Source organism: Delphinus delphis, chromosome 5 (genome assembly GCF_949987515.2).
Source record: "Delphinus delphis chromosome 5, mDelDel1.2, whole genome shotgun sequence".
Taxonomy (NCBI): Eukaryota; Metazoa; Chordata; class Mammalia; order Artiodactyla; family Delphinidae; genus Delphinus; species Delphinus delphis.
The window spans coordinates 70,272,359-70,290,620 of NC_082687.1; the positions used below are offsets into that span (position 1 = coordinate 70,272,359).

Consider the following 18,262-nt stretch of genomic DNA (forward strand, 5'->3'; position numbering starts at 1 on the left):
TGATTGAAATGAATCTGGGGAGGTATTTCCTAAACCTACCTTGGAAGTAACCAGGTCCTTAGAACTAAAAGGAAAACTAGTATAGTGCCCCAAACTAGCACATATGCCTAAAAAAAATATTTCAGTGCAATTTACCTCTGCTTTAGTTATCCTTAGATTTAATTAAGTGGAGAACAATAATTCTCCTGAAATACAAAGTTTTTATCCATCAGCCAAATTGGCATCCTTTCAGTTTAACCAGACTGGAGGAAGTCCTCTTTTTTGAAGTTAGTAAACATGAGTAAATGCACTTAAATTATCTGTCAATCCAAAGAGTATATAAAAAGTTATTAAAGGTTTGTTAACTGGCAAGTATTAATTTGTCTCATAAGAATAATCACTCAGAGATTCATATTAATATTATATGTTTGAAAGAAAGAGATATGTATTTAACATACAGTTTTCATGTAGATTGTGCTCTGTTGATCTTTAAAGTTAGTTTTTGCAAATAAATAAATAAATCCACTCACTTCATATTCAAGACACATTTGAGCCCTCTATTAGAAGACAAAGCCTACCTTGCTCTGTGATCTTGCACAAGTGTATACACTATACCTTTAGCCTCAGGTGTGAAATTAGTCAACAAAATTTTATCATTCTAAAAATGTAGTGGTGGATCAAATAATCTAACTTATATGGAAGGGCAAATATTTATGCCCTTCCTTATAAGAAAATATCTACTTATGCAACCCCCCAAGTTCTTCCGGAACCTTCTCTTACACCCAGTGTTCTTCCACTTCCTCAAGACTTCCACCCCATCTCTTGATTCTTTTCTTCTTGTCCCTTTTTCAATCTTGAAGCATCAGTTATTATTTTCTTCTCTTACTTCTTCAAAGCTATCTTCTCCTTTTCAACTGTCTCCTTGCTTTAAGTTTCTGAAGATGCTTAATATGTTTAATTTACCATAAAGGCAAAACCAAAACTCTCTCCAGATTGTATGTCACCCATTCCCCCATTATCAGATTCCACCCTCTTTTTCTCCATTCAAGCTTTTTGAAAACATTGCTTATAATGTGTATATTCTCACTTCTAGTTTAATTCTCAGCTCACTGTAATTCTTTCCATTCATTGTCCTATAACTGAAGGACAGCAACGACCTCTACATTTTCAGATAAGATAATTTTCCATTCTTAAGGAATCCCTATTGAATCCACTGAATACTGTTATACTCCAAGATTCCATTTCAGGCCCAAGTCAGCAACTTTTTCTCTTCTGTTAGGCCTTTAAAACAGGCCTTAGAATATCAACTTCCTTCCTCAAATCTTGGCAGCTACCACTATTCATTCTGTTCTTTGAGATTCTTTGCCTGAGTTCAGAGTAGATCCAATCTCCTTAGCATCTGCTGTTGTTTATCCCCAAAGATAGTCATTTACATTTATTTTATGTTTTTGTTTTTACTATTCATATGTGATTCTCACTTTAAGGATTTTACTGACAATACTTGTAGGAATGTCAGCAACACTGTTCATTATTTATTATATCCAAATAGGTAAAACCCACTCATCTTCAGCACATATACCAATGCTCAGGAAATTTCTGAACACTTGCTCCCCACACCCCTGAATAATTAGATCACTTTATAAGTGTGTATAGTATCCTGCTCTTTTGCATTTAATTCTTTACCACAGTTTGTAACTGCACGCTTATATACCACCTCCTTCACTGATCATGATAACAATGACCATGTTTATTTTAATAAATCATTTATCCTTGTCCCTTCGCACAGGGCCTAGTATATATTAGTTGTTCAATAAATATGGTATGAATTAATGAAGTATAACCAAATCACAACTACAGCCAACACCTTTATCTTACCTTCCACAGTTATTATCTACAGCTATACTCCATACCTTTCTTTTAACTTCCAAGATCATATATCCAACCTGTTCCTTAGGCATTTCTACATGAATATGACATTTCAGTCTTTACATATCTCTTTTAAAAGGTGAAAGAAACAACAAACAAAAAATCTCCTAAATGCCTACATTTTTTTTTCATATATACCTTAGTTCATGGCAAAACCTAATCTCAGAAACCAACAACTTGGAAGTTACCCTTAAGACCTAATCAGTCATTGAATGGTGTCCATTCTCCTACCTATATGTCATAGACCATGCCCTTGCCATCTCTCATTATTTTGAGACTCTTTATTCCTCATTATCTCTAAATCATGTCTCCCTTTAATCCATCCTCTATAGTAGTGCCAGAGTTATCTTTCTAAAACAGAAATCTGTTCATTTAATTTTTCAGTTCTTTAATGAATTTTTGAAAGCAATTCTTCAAGCAGCTCAGCTAATATGGTCCAAATATATAGCCTTCTCATATATTTGTTTACATGATGAATAATAAGAAATTTTGTGTGTGTGTTATTTATTGTGCACTTACTACTATGTGCCTGGGAATATCTCCATGTTAGAAATGAGGAAATATAAGATTGGTCAAGTAAAGTTACTTGCTCAGGATCACACATCTAATAAGTGGTGAATCCAAGATTGAACACAAATCTAAAGTCCATGCTTATATGCTTCCTCTAGCCATTAAAAACATCTCCCAATTCCATGCCCCTACACATCTCCATGGCATTAGATATGTTCAGCCCTCTTGCTAAAATGCCCTCTCCTTTCTTTTCTAACTGATGAACTACTTATTCCTTCAAATCTATCCAATTGTATCTAATTGCCATCCTCCCATTATCCTTCTACAGTACCTGGCATGAATTTCTTTTATGTAACCTCATTAAATTATACTTTTATTATAAACAAATCTGTTTCTAACAGTACGTTACCTGATCTAAGAGGATAATAGTTTTGTCTTATTCATTATTTCTCTGCCAATACCTGACATAGCATTTAGCACATAGTTTATTTGAATTAAATTTTTAAAAATACCTTTTGTCTCGAGATTGTTTTTATTTCTAAATCTGAGTCAGTTGTTCTACACTGGCCAAGAAAAGCATATTCTCTGGAAATACACTATATATTAAATTACTTGAAATATAGGCATAGTACCATAATATCCAAACTAACATGAAATGTGCCATTGTTTTGTGATTCACTCCATGCAATTCATAGAAAACATTGTATTTCAGGTGTTTTTATTCATTTATACGCATTTTTAAACATCATGCCTTGTTCCAAAAGCATTTCAGGCAGTTTACCAAAAGAATACATTACTTAAATTATTATAATAAGATATAAATAGAAGTAGAAAATCAGGATGAAGGAAAATAGACTGCAAATATGTCCACCATTTGGGCCAGAACATTAACTGTAGTTCATAGCTAGATTATGCTGAGATTCAAATCTTGAGCTTCTTGGCTATGAGAGTAAACCATGGGGGAAACTTATCTTTCTTAAACCAAAAAATGGATGTATAAATTTCCTCAGAAAGAACGATTGTCCTATACTAAAAATCTCTTTTTTAAACAATATCATATGGGTTTTATATTAGGGAAAGTTGGATGCTATTGCAAGTAATGTCAACATTTTCCCAGTAAAAGCAGTAATGAATTTTATATTGATGTTTCTTGTAGTCCCCTTCAATAAAAGCTGAAGGCATTACATTAATATACAACTCAGTGAAGGCAATTCTTCAAGGAGCTAAGCTAATATGGTCCAAGTATATAGCTTTCTCATGGCCCAGTTTAATCCAAGGAAAGACTTTAGAGTACTTAGAGAAGTGGATGGACTGTATAACCTTCAAACAATCTTCTGTAAGTATCACTTTTCTCAGTCAGGATGGTTAGCAGACAGTTAACAATAGCATTATCTGACAAGAGAGCATGTTGCTGTTTTACAAGTAATGGGCTTTCTAGTAGCCACAATGACTGTAAAAAAGCAACATGGTATGTAGAAAGCATAAATTTGCCACTTTGTAAACCTGGGGTTTTCTCCAAAGACTGTTGTATTTATGAGAGCTCCATTTCCTTATTCTAAGCTCCATTTCCTTATTCAGTCTCTGAGATTCTTTCCAGCTCTGAAACTATGTGATTGTTATTTTCATTTATATCCTAGGTCACTTCACTACTAGGTGTCTATATTTTAGCTAGAGCATTTGCTCAATTTACTAACACTTCATTTTATCTAATACTCCAAGAAAGCCAAAACTGGTTTGCCACGATGATGTAAGATGTTTTGATTTCTGTAATCAGGAATTTTCCAGACTTAACATTTTAATTATATATTTGGACACTCTAGTAAAGTAATAACCTCAGAATATTCTGATTCTTATAAAACGTCATTTAAAAAATAGAAAGTTTAGGGCTTCCCTGGTGGCGCAGTGGTTGAGAGTCCGCCTGGCAATGCAGGGGACACGGGTTCGTGCCCCAGTCCGGGAGGAACCCACATGCCGCGGAGTGGCTGGGCCCATGAGCCATGGCCGCTGAGCCTGCGCGTCCAGAGCCTGTGCTCCGCAACAGGAGAGGCCACAACAGTGAGAGGCCCACGTACCGCAAAAAAAAAAAAAAGAAAGTTTCATTAGTATGGGTTATCTTCCCTTTTCATTCCACTTAAGTAACAGCATCCACTGATTCTAAAGCAGCATAATTTACTTTTTTTCCCCAGATAATGTATAAAAATAAATCATTTGTTGTTTTAGTGTATAGTCATATTTTCCCACTTCCTTCTTATATGTCTCAATCACAAGTGAAACAGTTTCCACAAACGTGGAAATTCCGCAGCATTGTTTTTCAGTTGAGCTTATTTTATTATTTCTCAGTCTCCTACATCTATAGATGCTGAAATTGAGGACTTTTGGGATAATTACATAATAGAATTGCAGAACACACTATTAGAATCTATTTCTATTAATCTAATAAATGGTTATTGTATTCTATAAAATACATTATATGCTTATATACATTATATATATATATATATATATATATATATATAATCACAGTAATCATTCTAGTCGATGTCATTCATTTATCATGAAGCAAACATTTTTTGAGCCTGCCCTGTGCCAGGAACTTTGCTAGGAATTCTGCATTGACCAATCTCTGCAATTCGATATCAGTTTAAGTGATGTTTAGGTATAATTGAAATAATAACAATATAAACACTATATGTCAGAACTTTATGGGTTAAAAAGTCCTTTTAGAAGGTTGACCTAGTAATATAAACTTCAATTGGAAAATCTTGAGAAAAAGATACTCACAAGCTTCCTCAGAGGTAGTCACGAGGCATGCTCCAAGCAGAGGTTTGGAAGCCACACACATTTGAGTTTGTGTGCTTTTTTAGCCACTTAGTAGACAGGAGACCTGGTCATGTCACAAAAGCTCTTTAGCTTCTGTTTCTGATTTTGTAACTTGGGGTTACAACATAGAACTTACTTCTTATCCAGTAGTGAATTTTGTCAGCAATGACACCCTTAGGCTTAACACTCAACCTGACGCATCCTAGGGCTCACAGGGTGTTAGTTATCATTGCTACCAGTTAGATGCTTGAGGATTACCCTCCATGTGTAACATGAGAAAAGCTGTTTTTTAGCTTTCATAAAGCTACAAATGGTAATCCCTTACCCCTTTTCCTTTTTTCCTCCAGCCAGTTCTGGAAGAATGCCTTATCAGCAAGGGAAAGAGGTGAGGGAGAAACCCAGTGTCAGTGAAGGACAGGAAACGTGGGCCTGTTTACAGATCCTCCTGGGCTTTCAGAGGCCCTTTGTTATCTTATTTTACTTGGACATTGTGAGATACTGATACTTGAAATTCTGTTCTAGGTCAGTTGGTCCTATAAATCTGTTGATTTACACTATTCACTATTTTGGATAATTCATTGCTTGCTCAAATTTGTTTGCATTTAGATAACTAGCAATGAGTTTGTATTAATACAGAAGTGCAGTTAAATAGTTTTCCAGGTTTCATTAAATATTATTATTTAATGTTGAGTAAATATTTTCAGGTTTCATTAATTTGGTTACATATTACCTGCCTACTTCATGGAAGGAATCATGCTAAGGTTATAATGGTGAACAAGACAGAAATAGCACCAGCCTTCATTGAACTTAGATTCTAATAGGAAAGGAAGATGTCAGTCAAATAATCACACAACTAAAGAAAGCATTTACTCATTTTGAAAAATGACATGATGGAAGTAAACTGGGTGCTCTAAAAGAGTATAGATGGGGAGCCAGGATGACATTAGATAGAGTGGTTAGGAAGTACTTTCTGAGGAAATGACACTTCAACCAAGACCACAATATGAGAGGGTATTGATCATGTGGAAAATGGGATGCAGGGAAGCCATTCCAGGATGAGGAAGTGAAAACACTAGGTGGCATTTCAGGGGACTCCGTGCTCCGGTTCTTTATGTCTCAGTGCAGAAAGAATTAAGTGAGAGACAAAGAGATAGATAAGACGTGATGTATTAGAATAGGATGCTTGTGAGGATTACAAGCAGGCAGGCCAGAGGGTGCTGTGCCCCAAGAACTTAGCAGGCTACATTTTTATAATCAAAGGAACAGTGGGAGGGGGAAAAAACCCCTTCTTCCTCATTCTTGAGTAGATGTCATGCTTCTATCATCAATTCCTCCTCCATGTCAGGCAGGGGAGTTTTCTTGTCCCTACATGGTCAAGCTGGGACTGTCATGCCTCAATGGAAATGAGCAAAAAGGCAGTAACTTGTGCTAAAAATGTGAAATCATCTCAGGTTTTAGTATGTCACCTTTCCGTATATTTTCGTTTTTAGTGTGCATATAGGAACGTGTCCTAGGAAACATTAATTTACTGAGCTCACTGGGTAGGATGTGGGTCTCATGCCACCATCGTTTTATTGTTTTGGGGCATGTCTCGTGCTTCTGTTTCATGGTTTTGTTGCTAAGCAAGCCTGCTTGGTTTTGTGGCTAAGCAAACCTACTTTCTAGAGTGTCCATTAACTTACAGGAGTCTCCCATAATTTTTTCTTTACTTACAGTCCCCTAGTGGGATTAACTATTTAATTACCTACTTTGTCCCTTTACTCTGGCCCTATCGGACATAGCATAGCCAAAGGCATCAAACAAAGAAGTCTTCCAAATGCAAGTTATTTCAGTGAGACTGGTATATAATGAACAAAAAAAGACACCATGGCAGGAAGTGTTGATTTTATTCTAAGTTTCATGAGATGGTATTTAAGAGATTTAAGCAGACAGGTGACCTCATCCAATTTATGTCTTTAAAAAGTCCCCATGGGGGTTGTAGTTTGACTAATGATTGGATGAGGTCAAGCCAAGTGGAAGAGTACAAAGGAATGCTGCTTGGTCCAGGCAGGAGAAAACTGTGACCCAGACTAAAGTGGGTGAGAACTGAACTGGGAAGTATAAGGAGAAACATGTGGATGAGCTAGGCAGAAATCCAAAAGTTTGTATTTCATCTTCCTTCTATGTTCTTAGTATTTATTACACTAACATCTGTATATAGATACAATTTCCTACCATCTGAGTAAAACATTACTGTATGATTTTGACATGAAGGGGAGAAATCCTGTTATCAAGTTAAAGAAATTAAATTATTAATTCAAAATTTGAGCTCATTCACTGTAGATGATCATTTCTCACGTTAAATTATGTCTACATTTCATTTATTCATTCACACATTCATTCAACAAATATTTGAGTGACTTGTAAGAGTCAAAAATGTGTCATTTGTTAAAGTTGTATTTTTGATTGTCAGTGTTCCATGTAAACAACAAGAAAATGGTTCTCCAGGAAAATGATATCATTGATTTACTCTGGGGGTTTCCTCTCCCTCATGGTTTTAGGACTTAATAAACTACATTTATTTCCCTAAATTCCTTCTTTCTAATGGATAATGATGCTTATCAAGATACTTTTCTTCAGAATTTGAACTGGAGTTTGGAAAATATTAAGAAGCAGTCTCAACCCACCTTCTATTAATTCTTGTATTTTTCAATAGAAAAAAGAAAAAGCCTCTGTCATGATACAGAACAATGCTTATGCAGTGGCAGTTGCCAATTATGCCCCGAATCTTTCAAAAGACCCAGTTCTCTCCACCATCTCCAAGAGTGCAACCACGCCAGAGCCCAACAAGAAGCCGGAAAACAAGCCAGCTGAAGCCAAGAAAACCTTCAACAGTGTTAGCAAAATTGACAGAATGTCTAGAATAGTTTTCCCAGTTTTGTTTGGTACATTTAATTTAGTTTACTGGGCTACATACTTAAACAGAGAACCTGTATTAGGGGTCAGTCCTTGAATCTAGACACAGGTTGTCTTTGGGATGTATAGCAACATTAAACCTGGTTTGTTTTGCCATGTACAGTCTGACTAATAACTGCTAATTTGTGAACCAACATGTACAGTATGTATATAGCAACATAGCTTATAGCCCTCTAATAGAGACACGCATTTGCTAACTTGTGGTACTGCAGGCAGAAAGCACCCCACGCCCAAAAAGCCATTGCCTTTTTAAAAGATTTACCCTAGGAATTGGTTTAAAGTGGATTTCAGATGACCTGATTTATTTTCTCTTTTCCTAACAGCGATGAAAATGGAGATCCTACACCACATTTTATGGACCCTTTTGATTTAGGTCTTACATAGGAGTATTTTCTACTGTTGCCTAACTATAACGTAAGGTAACATTGTCGTTCCAAGATGAATTCCTCTAAATAACAGAACCTCATATCTGCAACATCAGTTCCCTTCCCAAGTGCTCAGAATCCCTGCTAGTATAATTGGAAGCTTAGTACACATCAGAAGAAAAACTAGAGATTTGAAATCAGCTTTTAATTACCCTGTATAGTGTCCATAGCCATGTACATATTACAGCATGACAAATTCAAATAATTATGAATCACCCTGACAGGATGTTCATTATGCCTAGAATTTAATAACTATTGGAATGTCGTGGATATGACATTTTTAGCATTAGAGTTTATTTGAAAGTAATAATTGAAATCCTACAGATTATTTTAATCATTGGAAACTACCTTAAATTAAAAAGAAAAAGACAATAAATAGGTCTTACTCTTTCCAGTATGTGTTGTATTGAAATTGATCAGCTAAATTTTCTTGGTGCTGGAAACTGGAAAAAACATCCAGTTTGGCTGCTGTGGAACAACATTCATACTGGATTAGAAAATTGTGCCAAAAACTCCCATCAATGAGAATTCATAGGAGTCACAGAATATATATAAGCACTTCTATGATTCTCTCCTTTCCTGTTTACTGCAAATTCTGCCTTAAGGCTTCTTTTCATCAGGACTCAGAAGCCACTAATTACAAAGGAAAGGGCAGTTAATTGGCACATTTTTCTGTCTTGAAAGCAGCTCTTTCAGATAAGAATTAATGTAAATCTGCTTTTGTAAATTGCAACTTTAAATTTCTCTGACTCAAATTTGCAGCTTTGTATACCTGAAGAGGTTTTGGTAAGAGTTGAACATTTTTAAACTGAAACTTTAAAGCATCACCAACAGATTGCGGATTAGTTCACATGCACAGACATCTCACACACACACACACACACACACACACACACACACACACACACACGCACACACACAATTAGCTCAATTAGGATACACACACAAACATGTAGCTAAATTAGAAACCACAATTTTCAATTTTATATAATTACTAATTATTAATGAGTAAAATTCATTTTCCTTTCAGTATTTAAAAAATACTCTTTATGTCCCTGAAATATGTTAATAGAAATTAATAGTTGTGTCTCATGCCTAGATTCAACATTTTGGGCAAACTTAAAATCCTTTTGACTCACATATACATTAGCAGTTATTAGTTGACTTTTACTAATAGATACACCTATATGATGGTGTTTTTGTAGAAACGTAAGTAGTCAAATAGTGGCATTTCTTGCAGTTTTGTACAGTATTTCAGTATAGTGCATAAATAGGTATGTTCATAAAATCAATAAAAGGAGTATCTTATGGAAATAAGCAAAATCACAACAAAAACTGCTATTTCTTTGCCTCGTTTAAATTTTATTTTTTTTCATTTTCTTTTGTTTCAGTGTGATTCTGTTATGTGCTTTGCATGATTGTATTAATACCAAGGTCACAAATGCATCTTATTAACAGAATTTGCGGTGAAGACAGCCTTGACATTAAAAATTCCCTCACGAAAAGTAATCCATAATCCTTAATAAAATAAATTTGTTACATGAGCCAATTAATGTATTTCTTTAATTCCCTTCCAAAAGCATCTTCTTTGTCATCTAAATTGTTTTTAAAAGTGCACTTTATTCATACACTGGAATGGAAGATAACCTATTTTCTTACACATTTAAATATATCATAGCTCTTCTGGGCTGTTTGGGGAAGGGTATGGTAGTCTAAGACAGTACACAATGCCTGAAGACAAGCAATAAAAAATGCTTTGTATGGTATGTATTGTTTGACACTTTAAATATTGTTCTTATAAGTTCTGCATTTCCCCCTTAATGTGTGACTATACATTATAAATTTATAAATATGTACATATGTAAAAGTATTTGTGAATAGCAGTTTCTGTAGGACAACAGAAAAGACTCATCTGTACCTTTGGCAAAAGGCTGCACCTGCATTGATGGTACCTGTTTTATTAAAATTTATGGTAGATTGACCAGAAAAGTTATCATTATTGTTATTTTTATTTTTACTTCCAACTGTTAAAATCTAATTTGAGCCTAATGATATCCTGACGGTTGAGATATTCCAATAATGTGGATCAGGATTTTCTATTATTTCTCTTACTTTCGTGGAATTTTTTCTTACACACTTCTTAATCTTTTAAAGTTTATATAAATTGAAAGGAGCTTTTAGTCTTGCTGGAGAGAGGGAGGATGCTCCATGGCAAAGGATTTTAAATTATAGAAGCAGAGTCTTTACAATTATTCTCCCTTCCACAAATCATTTTAAAAACACAAAAAAGTTACATGGATTTATTAAAATAAGATTAATTTTTTGGGAAACATTTTTAATAAACTAACAATTGTCTCTTTGGCTCATAATATTATGACTATTTTATGCAGCTGTATATTGACATAAAGAGTTATGGTATGTACAAAATGTAGATAAATACATGTACATATATAGAGATATAATCTCATTATTGTATAGTTACTGCTCTGATTAAGGTAATGTTTGTTCAACAAAAATTTTTTACCTCCTACTATTAGCCATGCCATCTGGATGGTGTCACTACCACTCACATCACATCCACAGAATTCAGTTGAAAATCAAAGTGCATCTCATTCTTATAAAGACTTTAAATAAAAGACCAAATGTAATATATAACTTAATTTAGCACTGAGAGTTGTTTATTGAGCTATGAGATCACGAGTGTGGTAAGATGGTGACTGTTTTGCTCTTTTCTTCTATTTATGTTTCTATTTGTTTGAATATAAAATGGAACTAATATAGAACCATCTAATAATTTTTTTTAAACTTCAGTGATTTTTAAAGTGCCAATCTTCATGTTTAGCAGTCTTTTCAGGGATCTCTCTATTTCGAATTTATCTCAGGTTTGGATAAATGATCCCCCTGAGCCACATTTCCAGTTTTTTTGAATAGTTCATAGTTTGTTTAAAAAGAGCACAAAAGCTATTACTTCACTCACAGTTTTTGGTATATATACACATATATATGTGTGTATATATATATATATATATATATATAAAGTTTTTATGATGTGGCTCTTTTCATATTGCTGGTTGAAGGAACTCAACTCTGCCATAATATCACAGGTTCTAAAAGGGCAGAGAAGCTCTATGGAGCCTATGGATGTTGTACTTTGACACAGCCTGTCATCATCCCAATGGGAGGATAAGGGAAGTAGCTCAGGTCCACCTTCTGCAAAGTCATGGCTCTTCATTATCTATTAAGAATTTTTTTCAAATGCTTCATATTTGTTACCCTCAGACAATGCCTGTGAAACATCAACATTTTTATGACTTATTTTGAAATTTGGGACCATATTAATAGCTTTATTATACTGGTGTTCTTGTTATTAGTCTTCTGGCATTCCTATATCCATCTGCATATGTTTGAAGTAATTCTCAGATTTTTTTCCTATAAAAAGATTCAGAATTTCAAGAGAATTATGAGTTGACTGATTGCTACCCTGTAGTGCACTTATTTTCTTTTTAATTGAGGTCTTATGGGAACCTTGGGCTTACCTTTTCTTAATCCAAAGTATCCAGAAGCATAAAATTAAAACTGGGGTGGGGTGTGGTTATTTTTAACACTTGCATGCTTAGGAACCAGAGACACTGAATCAAAATCATAACAGTGTGGACAAGACAAATTATGATATTTTTCTCTATTGAATTCATGCTTTAAGAAATGAAATTCAGCATTTAATAAAATTCTTAATATCCATAATCTTGTGTTATCAACATTTATATGAAAGACACTAATCTTTTCCATTAATATTTATGCACTCATATTTTCATCAAACTCAAAAACAAATTCAAGACTTCAAAAACGGGGGAAAAAATCAAAGAGAAAAACCCACTTGAAAAATGTCTGTTGCTAGTTAAACCTAATGAGGCATTTCCCCTTTTTAATTTCTAAGAAAGGTGAGAAATTATACATACATAAGTATATACAGAGATATTTAACAGTCATGATTCTATCAAGGTAAGCATCATGATTAAAATACTAAGATAGATTAAGTTCATGTGAAAGGCATTTGGGAAAGGTAATGAAAATCTATTTCTTATAAGAATTTTATATCGTTTTTCTCAAAAATTCTTAATTATCCAACATATTTAGACCACAGTTTTCAACCTTATTTAGGTAAAATATTGTATTTTTGCCTGTTTTTATGATGAACTTTTTTTAATACATGTAATTATATACCCCATTTCAAACCACTTTACGTTGAAGTTAATACATAATATCAGTTAATATTGCCAGTAGGGAAGAACAAAGAACAGGTTTGTGTGTCAGTTTAAAGTAATACTTTCAAAGAACCTTTAATAAGGTCTTAGCTTTGATTAGAAGTAGGGGTGTGTGTGTGTGTGTGTGTGTGTTTGTGTGTGTGTATGTATCTGTGTGTATTTTCCAGGTATAAAAGAATATTTTGAGAAATTTATGAAATCTAAACAATTTATTTTATAATGGATCTAATTCCAAACATAGCTCTTATTAAACTAGTGATTAATTTAGTCAATAGAATAGTTTTTTTTCAATAGATCCAACCAATTTATTCATTGGAATTTAGTCTTGAGCCCTATATATTCTTAAAAAATATCCTTCCTACAAGGGTGTCAACATTTTTCTGATGTATTTCTGGTTGGCTCTTTTGAGCCATTAAATTCAAAATGATATCACAATTGTGCTGATAAGGTAAGATAGAAAAATCTTTGAATTCCAAGTTTCTCAATGGAGGTTTGTTAAAGCCTCCATTAAATTTAATATCCTGTTGATCACTTGTAAATACCAAGTCATCTACTGTATTTGTCTCTGGTTAATTTTATATCTTTTTGAATTGTACAGCAACAAATAATCCCTTTTTGTAAAACTAGCTATTCACTAATATTGTTTACAATTTAGTTTCTGGGAATATATTACATTTTTCTTCTTTGGTCCATAGGTATAATAATGTATAAAAAATGATTACAGTTGATTAAGCACACAAAATAATAAGCACTTCCCTCTTTATTGTATTTTTCTTCTTTTTTTAAAAAAATTTTTGACAGTTTTGTGTTAGGGGTTGGAGAGATTTTGTTTTTATTTGCCATATTGTTGGTTTTATAACTTTTAAAACATGAACTTCAAGGATTATGTATTGATTTCATTAGTTTGTTGCAAATTACTGTTTATAGAAAGAAGTCTAATCTGACACCATATAAATACCAGTATTGGCACTGTAAGTGTTAAATTAGCTTAGTTGGTATAAAAATTAGCTTAGTTGGTATAAAAATTTGTTTTTCATGCTTTGTTTTAGAAGACTTATTTTACCACAACAAGTTGCCAAATGCAAGCCTGTATTATTGGATAGATAAGTGTAACTCCAACAAAATTGATTTATGAAAACAAATGGTATTAGGAAAGCAAAACAAAAGTGTTAGACAGAATTACATTAGGGATAATGGCTTAAAGATTTGTTCCCAATTACTTATTTTTAAATATTCAACACAGTAGTTGAAGCAGTTGGCTGTGTTTTAAACCCAGCATAATATGTGAACAAGTTTAATGTATGATTGGAAAGGCCTAAATGAAACTGAACTTTGAGTTACAGTTTTCATGAATTAAACATTACCATCCATGGATAAGTCCTTGATTGTTGATCTTGGGTGCCTGCTCCATAATGGATTTCAGATTTATTGGTATCTCATTTTTTTCAAGATTCTCTTGAGCAGATACAAATTCAGGTTTTAGGGTGCTCCAAATAGAGGAATGTGACCTTTCATGAAATATTCCCTTTAGAGGTCACATGCATGGGAACTTAAGAAAGCTTCATACTTGTTGCTAAATTAGAAAAGTAAAAAACAAAAAGGAAAGGAATGTTTTCCTCTTGCTACACATTAATAATACAATCACATGCATAGATAATGCATGATAAAGCTCCAAAACTAAACTTTGAGTATTCATTAATTTTAAATTTTCAGGGTGACAGTACGCTTGTATGGTAAGTTTTCTTGTTTGAAAAAATCATTCTGAAGCTAATTATATTTGTAATTTGTGACCTTGCTGTAATTGGGAAAAGTCATTTTTTATGTATGTAAGATAACTTGACCCTTATTGAATGTGTCAGTATGCTTGCTGTTTAAACATTCTTAATTAATCACATGCAGATTAATGCTAAACATTATCTTTTTGTACTTATTAAAATTAATTTAAATATATTTGATCTGAAAATTGTGTTTTTATACTCTAATCATTCATTACGTGTTTGCTTACAAGAATTGAATTTATTGTAAATGTGACTTTTTTTATATTGGGATATAACACTAATATTTTGTAATAGTGATTTTAAATTTTATTGGTTTCTTAAATTTCTTTTTAAAATAAAAAGGTTATAGGGTGAGAGGAAAAGTCCAAACCTACCCTGAAATTTTAGGGGGGGTATCACAAATTGTTAATGTTGATCTCTTTAACACTTTAAGAGAGTGGTGCTATGGAAAATATTAAAGTTCACCCAGAAAATTAGCTCCCTTCTATCATAAAAAGGGTCACATTTACATGAAACTTCTAAATAAAATAAATAAGATTTTCTTTTTTTTAGATAGACTCAAGTTCATCATTCTATTTATTAAGCAGAAATCTTGCAGTTTTCTTGTTGGATCTATTTTCTTAATTTAACGCAATATAGTTGACATGAGTTCCTTTGCTATTATTGCTAATATCACTGAAATTAAATGCTTTTGGATGTCAAAAAGGTATAATAACAAGGCAATTTTTTATCAACATGGTAAGTTCTCATACAGTATTTTTCAACCCTAGCCACAGTTTATAATTACCTAAGGACTTTTCAAAAACATTCGTCCAAAAAAAAAAGAAAAAAAACATTCGTCCTACCCCAGTCAGAATCTTGAGAGAGGAGGGGTTATGAGAAATTTTTTAAACTCCTCCAATAATTCTACTCTACAGCCATGTGCCAACATGTTTTCATTTTATAAACCTATCATGGACTCTATCTAATCTGTTTCTTTCTTGGAGACTTCTGCTTGCTTTTCCTATAGCTCTTAGTTTAGTCTATAGTTTAGTCTTAGTAAAGAAAAAAAGAAACAAACATAAAGTTAAATGAATGTAACAACTTAGTTTTTTACAAAATATAGTGAATTTAAGTGAAGCTATCAAATTTATGTAATAAAGTATGCATTCTTGAAATTTTACTATTTAATCAATTAATTAAAGTTACTCTTACTCTTAATTTTTACCCCATAGACCTGCAGTTAATTATGAACAATGTGAGTATATGTATTAAAAATGTACACTCTAATTGTCATTTTCAGCCTACACTTTTTAATCAAATATTTAAAAAATTATGTATTCTAACATTTTTTAAACTATTTGCCTGGAGGGAAGTATATTCCACTTAAATAATGAGGTGAATATTTATCACTTCAAATTCACATCTCAGTTAAATTATAGCCACAAAGCCACATTCTTCAACATCATTCAGCTAGTTTCCCCAATATCAATTTATACTCCAGGCATTGTCAAATTCATGTAAATAAAAGCATTCTATAAATGGAAGCATTTATGTCATCTTTGCTCTGAAGAATTCAGAAAGGGAGGAATGGAGGTTTCAAATGGTTTTCTACGGCATTAGAAGTTTTGCCTCATCTTTAAATTGTAAAACCAAAGAAACTGCTGAGAAAGCAGCAAGACTCAAAAATGGTAATTCTTGAAGACTGTTGCACTGCCAAATGGAAAAGGTTTTATATTCTTGGGCCAATATTAACTCTTGGAAGTTCTCAGATACAGATAGAAAACTAGAAAAATGGGAAGCCAGATGCAAGTAGTAAAAATAGCACTAAATCCCTCAATTGCCTCTTCAGAAAATGTTGAATTATATCCAGTGTTCTGGTTTAAGAAATCAGGGAAATGGGTATTTTTAAAATTTAATTAAAAATTGGAGCTTAATTACTTAGGGTTCATTTACCTGGAAAATTCACTCCTGTGGAACAGCTTATTCCATAAGTGGCTTGAAATGTTATAACATTTCTTCCATGAATCAATAAAAATAATCTTATGGAGAATTTCTAAATCATGTCTTAAGATGTAGAATAATGAAAAAATGTAAACTAATAATTGAAGCATATCAGTTTTGAATAGCTCTTGAACTTACTGTTTGAAAGCTAGTTTTACTTTCTAACTAAAATACACATGGAATGCCAGATAAATAGAAAAATGAAAGAGTTTATCAATATTTTAAAGTCATTATGCTTGTCCCCTAAACCAGCTTACAGGAAGATTTCACAATGAGTGTGTATAGGGTCACCCTAAGGCTTCTCTCAAAGTCCAATCCATTCCAGACAACTGAATTTGTACCAGAGGAGAAAAATGTTTATAATTCTCTAATTTTTAAAAACTTTATCTCATACTGATCATTGCATTCCTCTTTTTCATTTTCTGGTATCCTATCCCGTAATTATATTGAACTTTTTTTAGGTAAGTTTAGGTAGTTTCAAAGTTCAGATAGAGTATTTTACTGAAAATCGTATCTTGCTTACTGACAGTATCTTAGCCACAGTTTCTTTGACTAAGAACACGAGCAACTTCCAACTAGTCTGAGCACAAAAGGAACTCAGGGAAAGGATATAAGATGTCCCATAGTGAGCAATAAAGCCCCTGAACTCAGGGAAGTTAGGACTGGCTTTTGGATTTTACCAATGTGCTGGAGTAACAAGACTCACTGCCTATGTAGTTTAATTCAAATTCTTGAGTAAAATAATTTGATAGGATCAGTTTCATTCAATCAGTTATATGATCTAGAGTAAAAAAGATAATAAGCACATTTGCTGGGCCCACCTCTCTGCAGGAAGAGAGGCTGTGCCCATTGAAGAGAGGCAAAGCTTCAGCATATACCTCAAAACATTGGCTATTACATTTAAGCAATTTTTTTTTTTTACTTTGAAAATCTCCAAAAATGAAAATAAAATTTAAAAATATATAAAAAAGAGGGGAAAAAAGACTATCACACTCAATACTCATGTAAGTGACTGTATTTTCCACTTGATAGAATTCAACTACTAAAGGATGATATAATTTATAATTGAACTGTTAGTATTTATAGGTCTGCATAGTGTATATTACATAAAAATACAAACTAACATGTAGAAGCCCAAAGAGCACATGTATTTCATATATTTTGCTATATACATCTTTATCATCAAAGTTACTCATGTCTAGTTAACACTGAGCTGACAGGCCATCTTCTTTACTACATTCGCAATTGCCTCATCAGCACAGTGTCTCAATAAGTATGGAGGTAATTTGATTGGTGGCTCAGGTAAATGCGTCATGACTGACAAGTTGGGTCCTCCTAGAGGACAAAATGTTTTTTTTATCACCAAAGGAATTTATTAGAATTTATATTCTGATAGAAAAAGTGCTTCTTATTAGAAAAGTGAAAACAAAGTATGTCTTTATCACAAGATGTAGGAGAGGAATATTCCATAAGTGTCCGTTTTTTCCTCGTTTTTTGTCGTAAAATATACATAACATAAAATTTACTATCTTAACCACTTTTAAGTGTACAGTTGAGTGGTATTAAGTATATTCACACTGTTGTGCAGTCGTCACCACCATCCATCTCCAGAACTCCTTTCATC

The 18,262-nt window shown here is 33.1% G+C and overlaps 1 protein-coding gene across 1 annotated transcript in view; it reads left to right on the forward strand.

Moving 5' to 3' along the window:
- Positions 1-14,910, forward strand: part of GABRA2 (gamma-aminobutyric acid type A receptor subunit alpha2) — a 126,876-nt gene extending 111,966 nt beyond the window's left edge. The window contains exon 10 of the mRNA XM_060012612.1: positions 7,931-14,910. Coding sequence (XP_059868595.1) covers positions 7,931-8,227 — 297 coding nt within the window. The 3' untranslated portion in view covers positions 8,228-14,910. The remainder of the gene's footprint in view (positions 1-7,930) is intronic.
- The last annotated feature ends 3,352 nt before the right edge of the window (positions 14,911-18,262 follow it).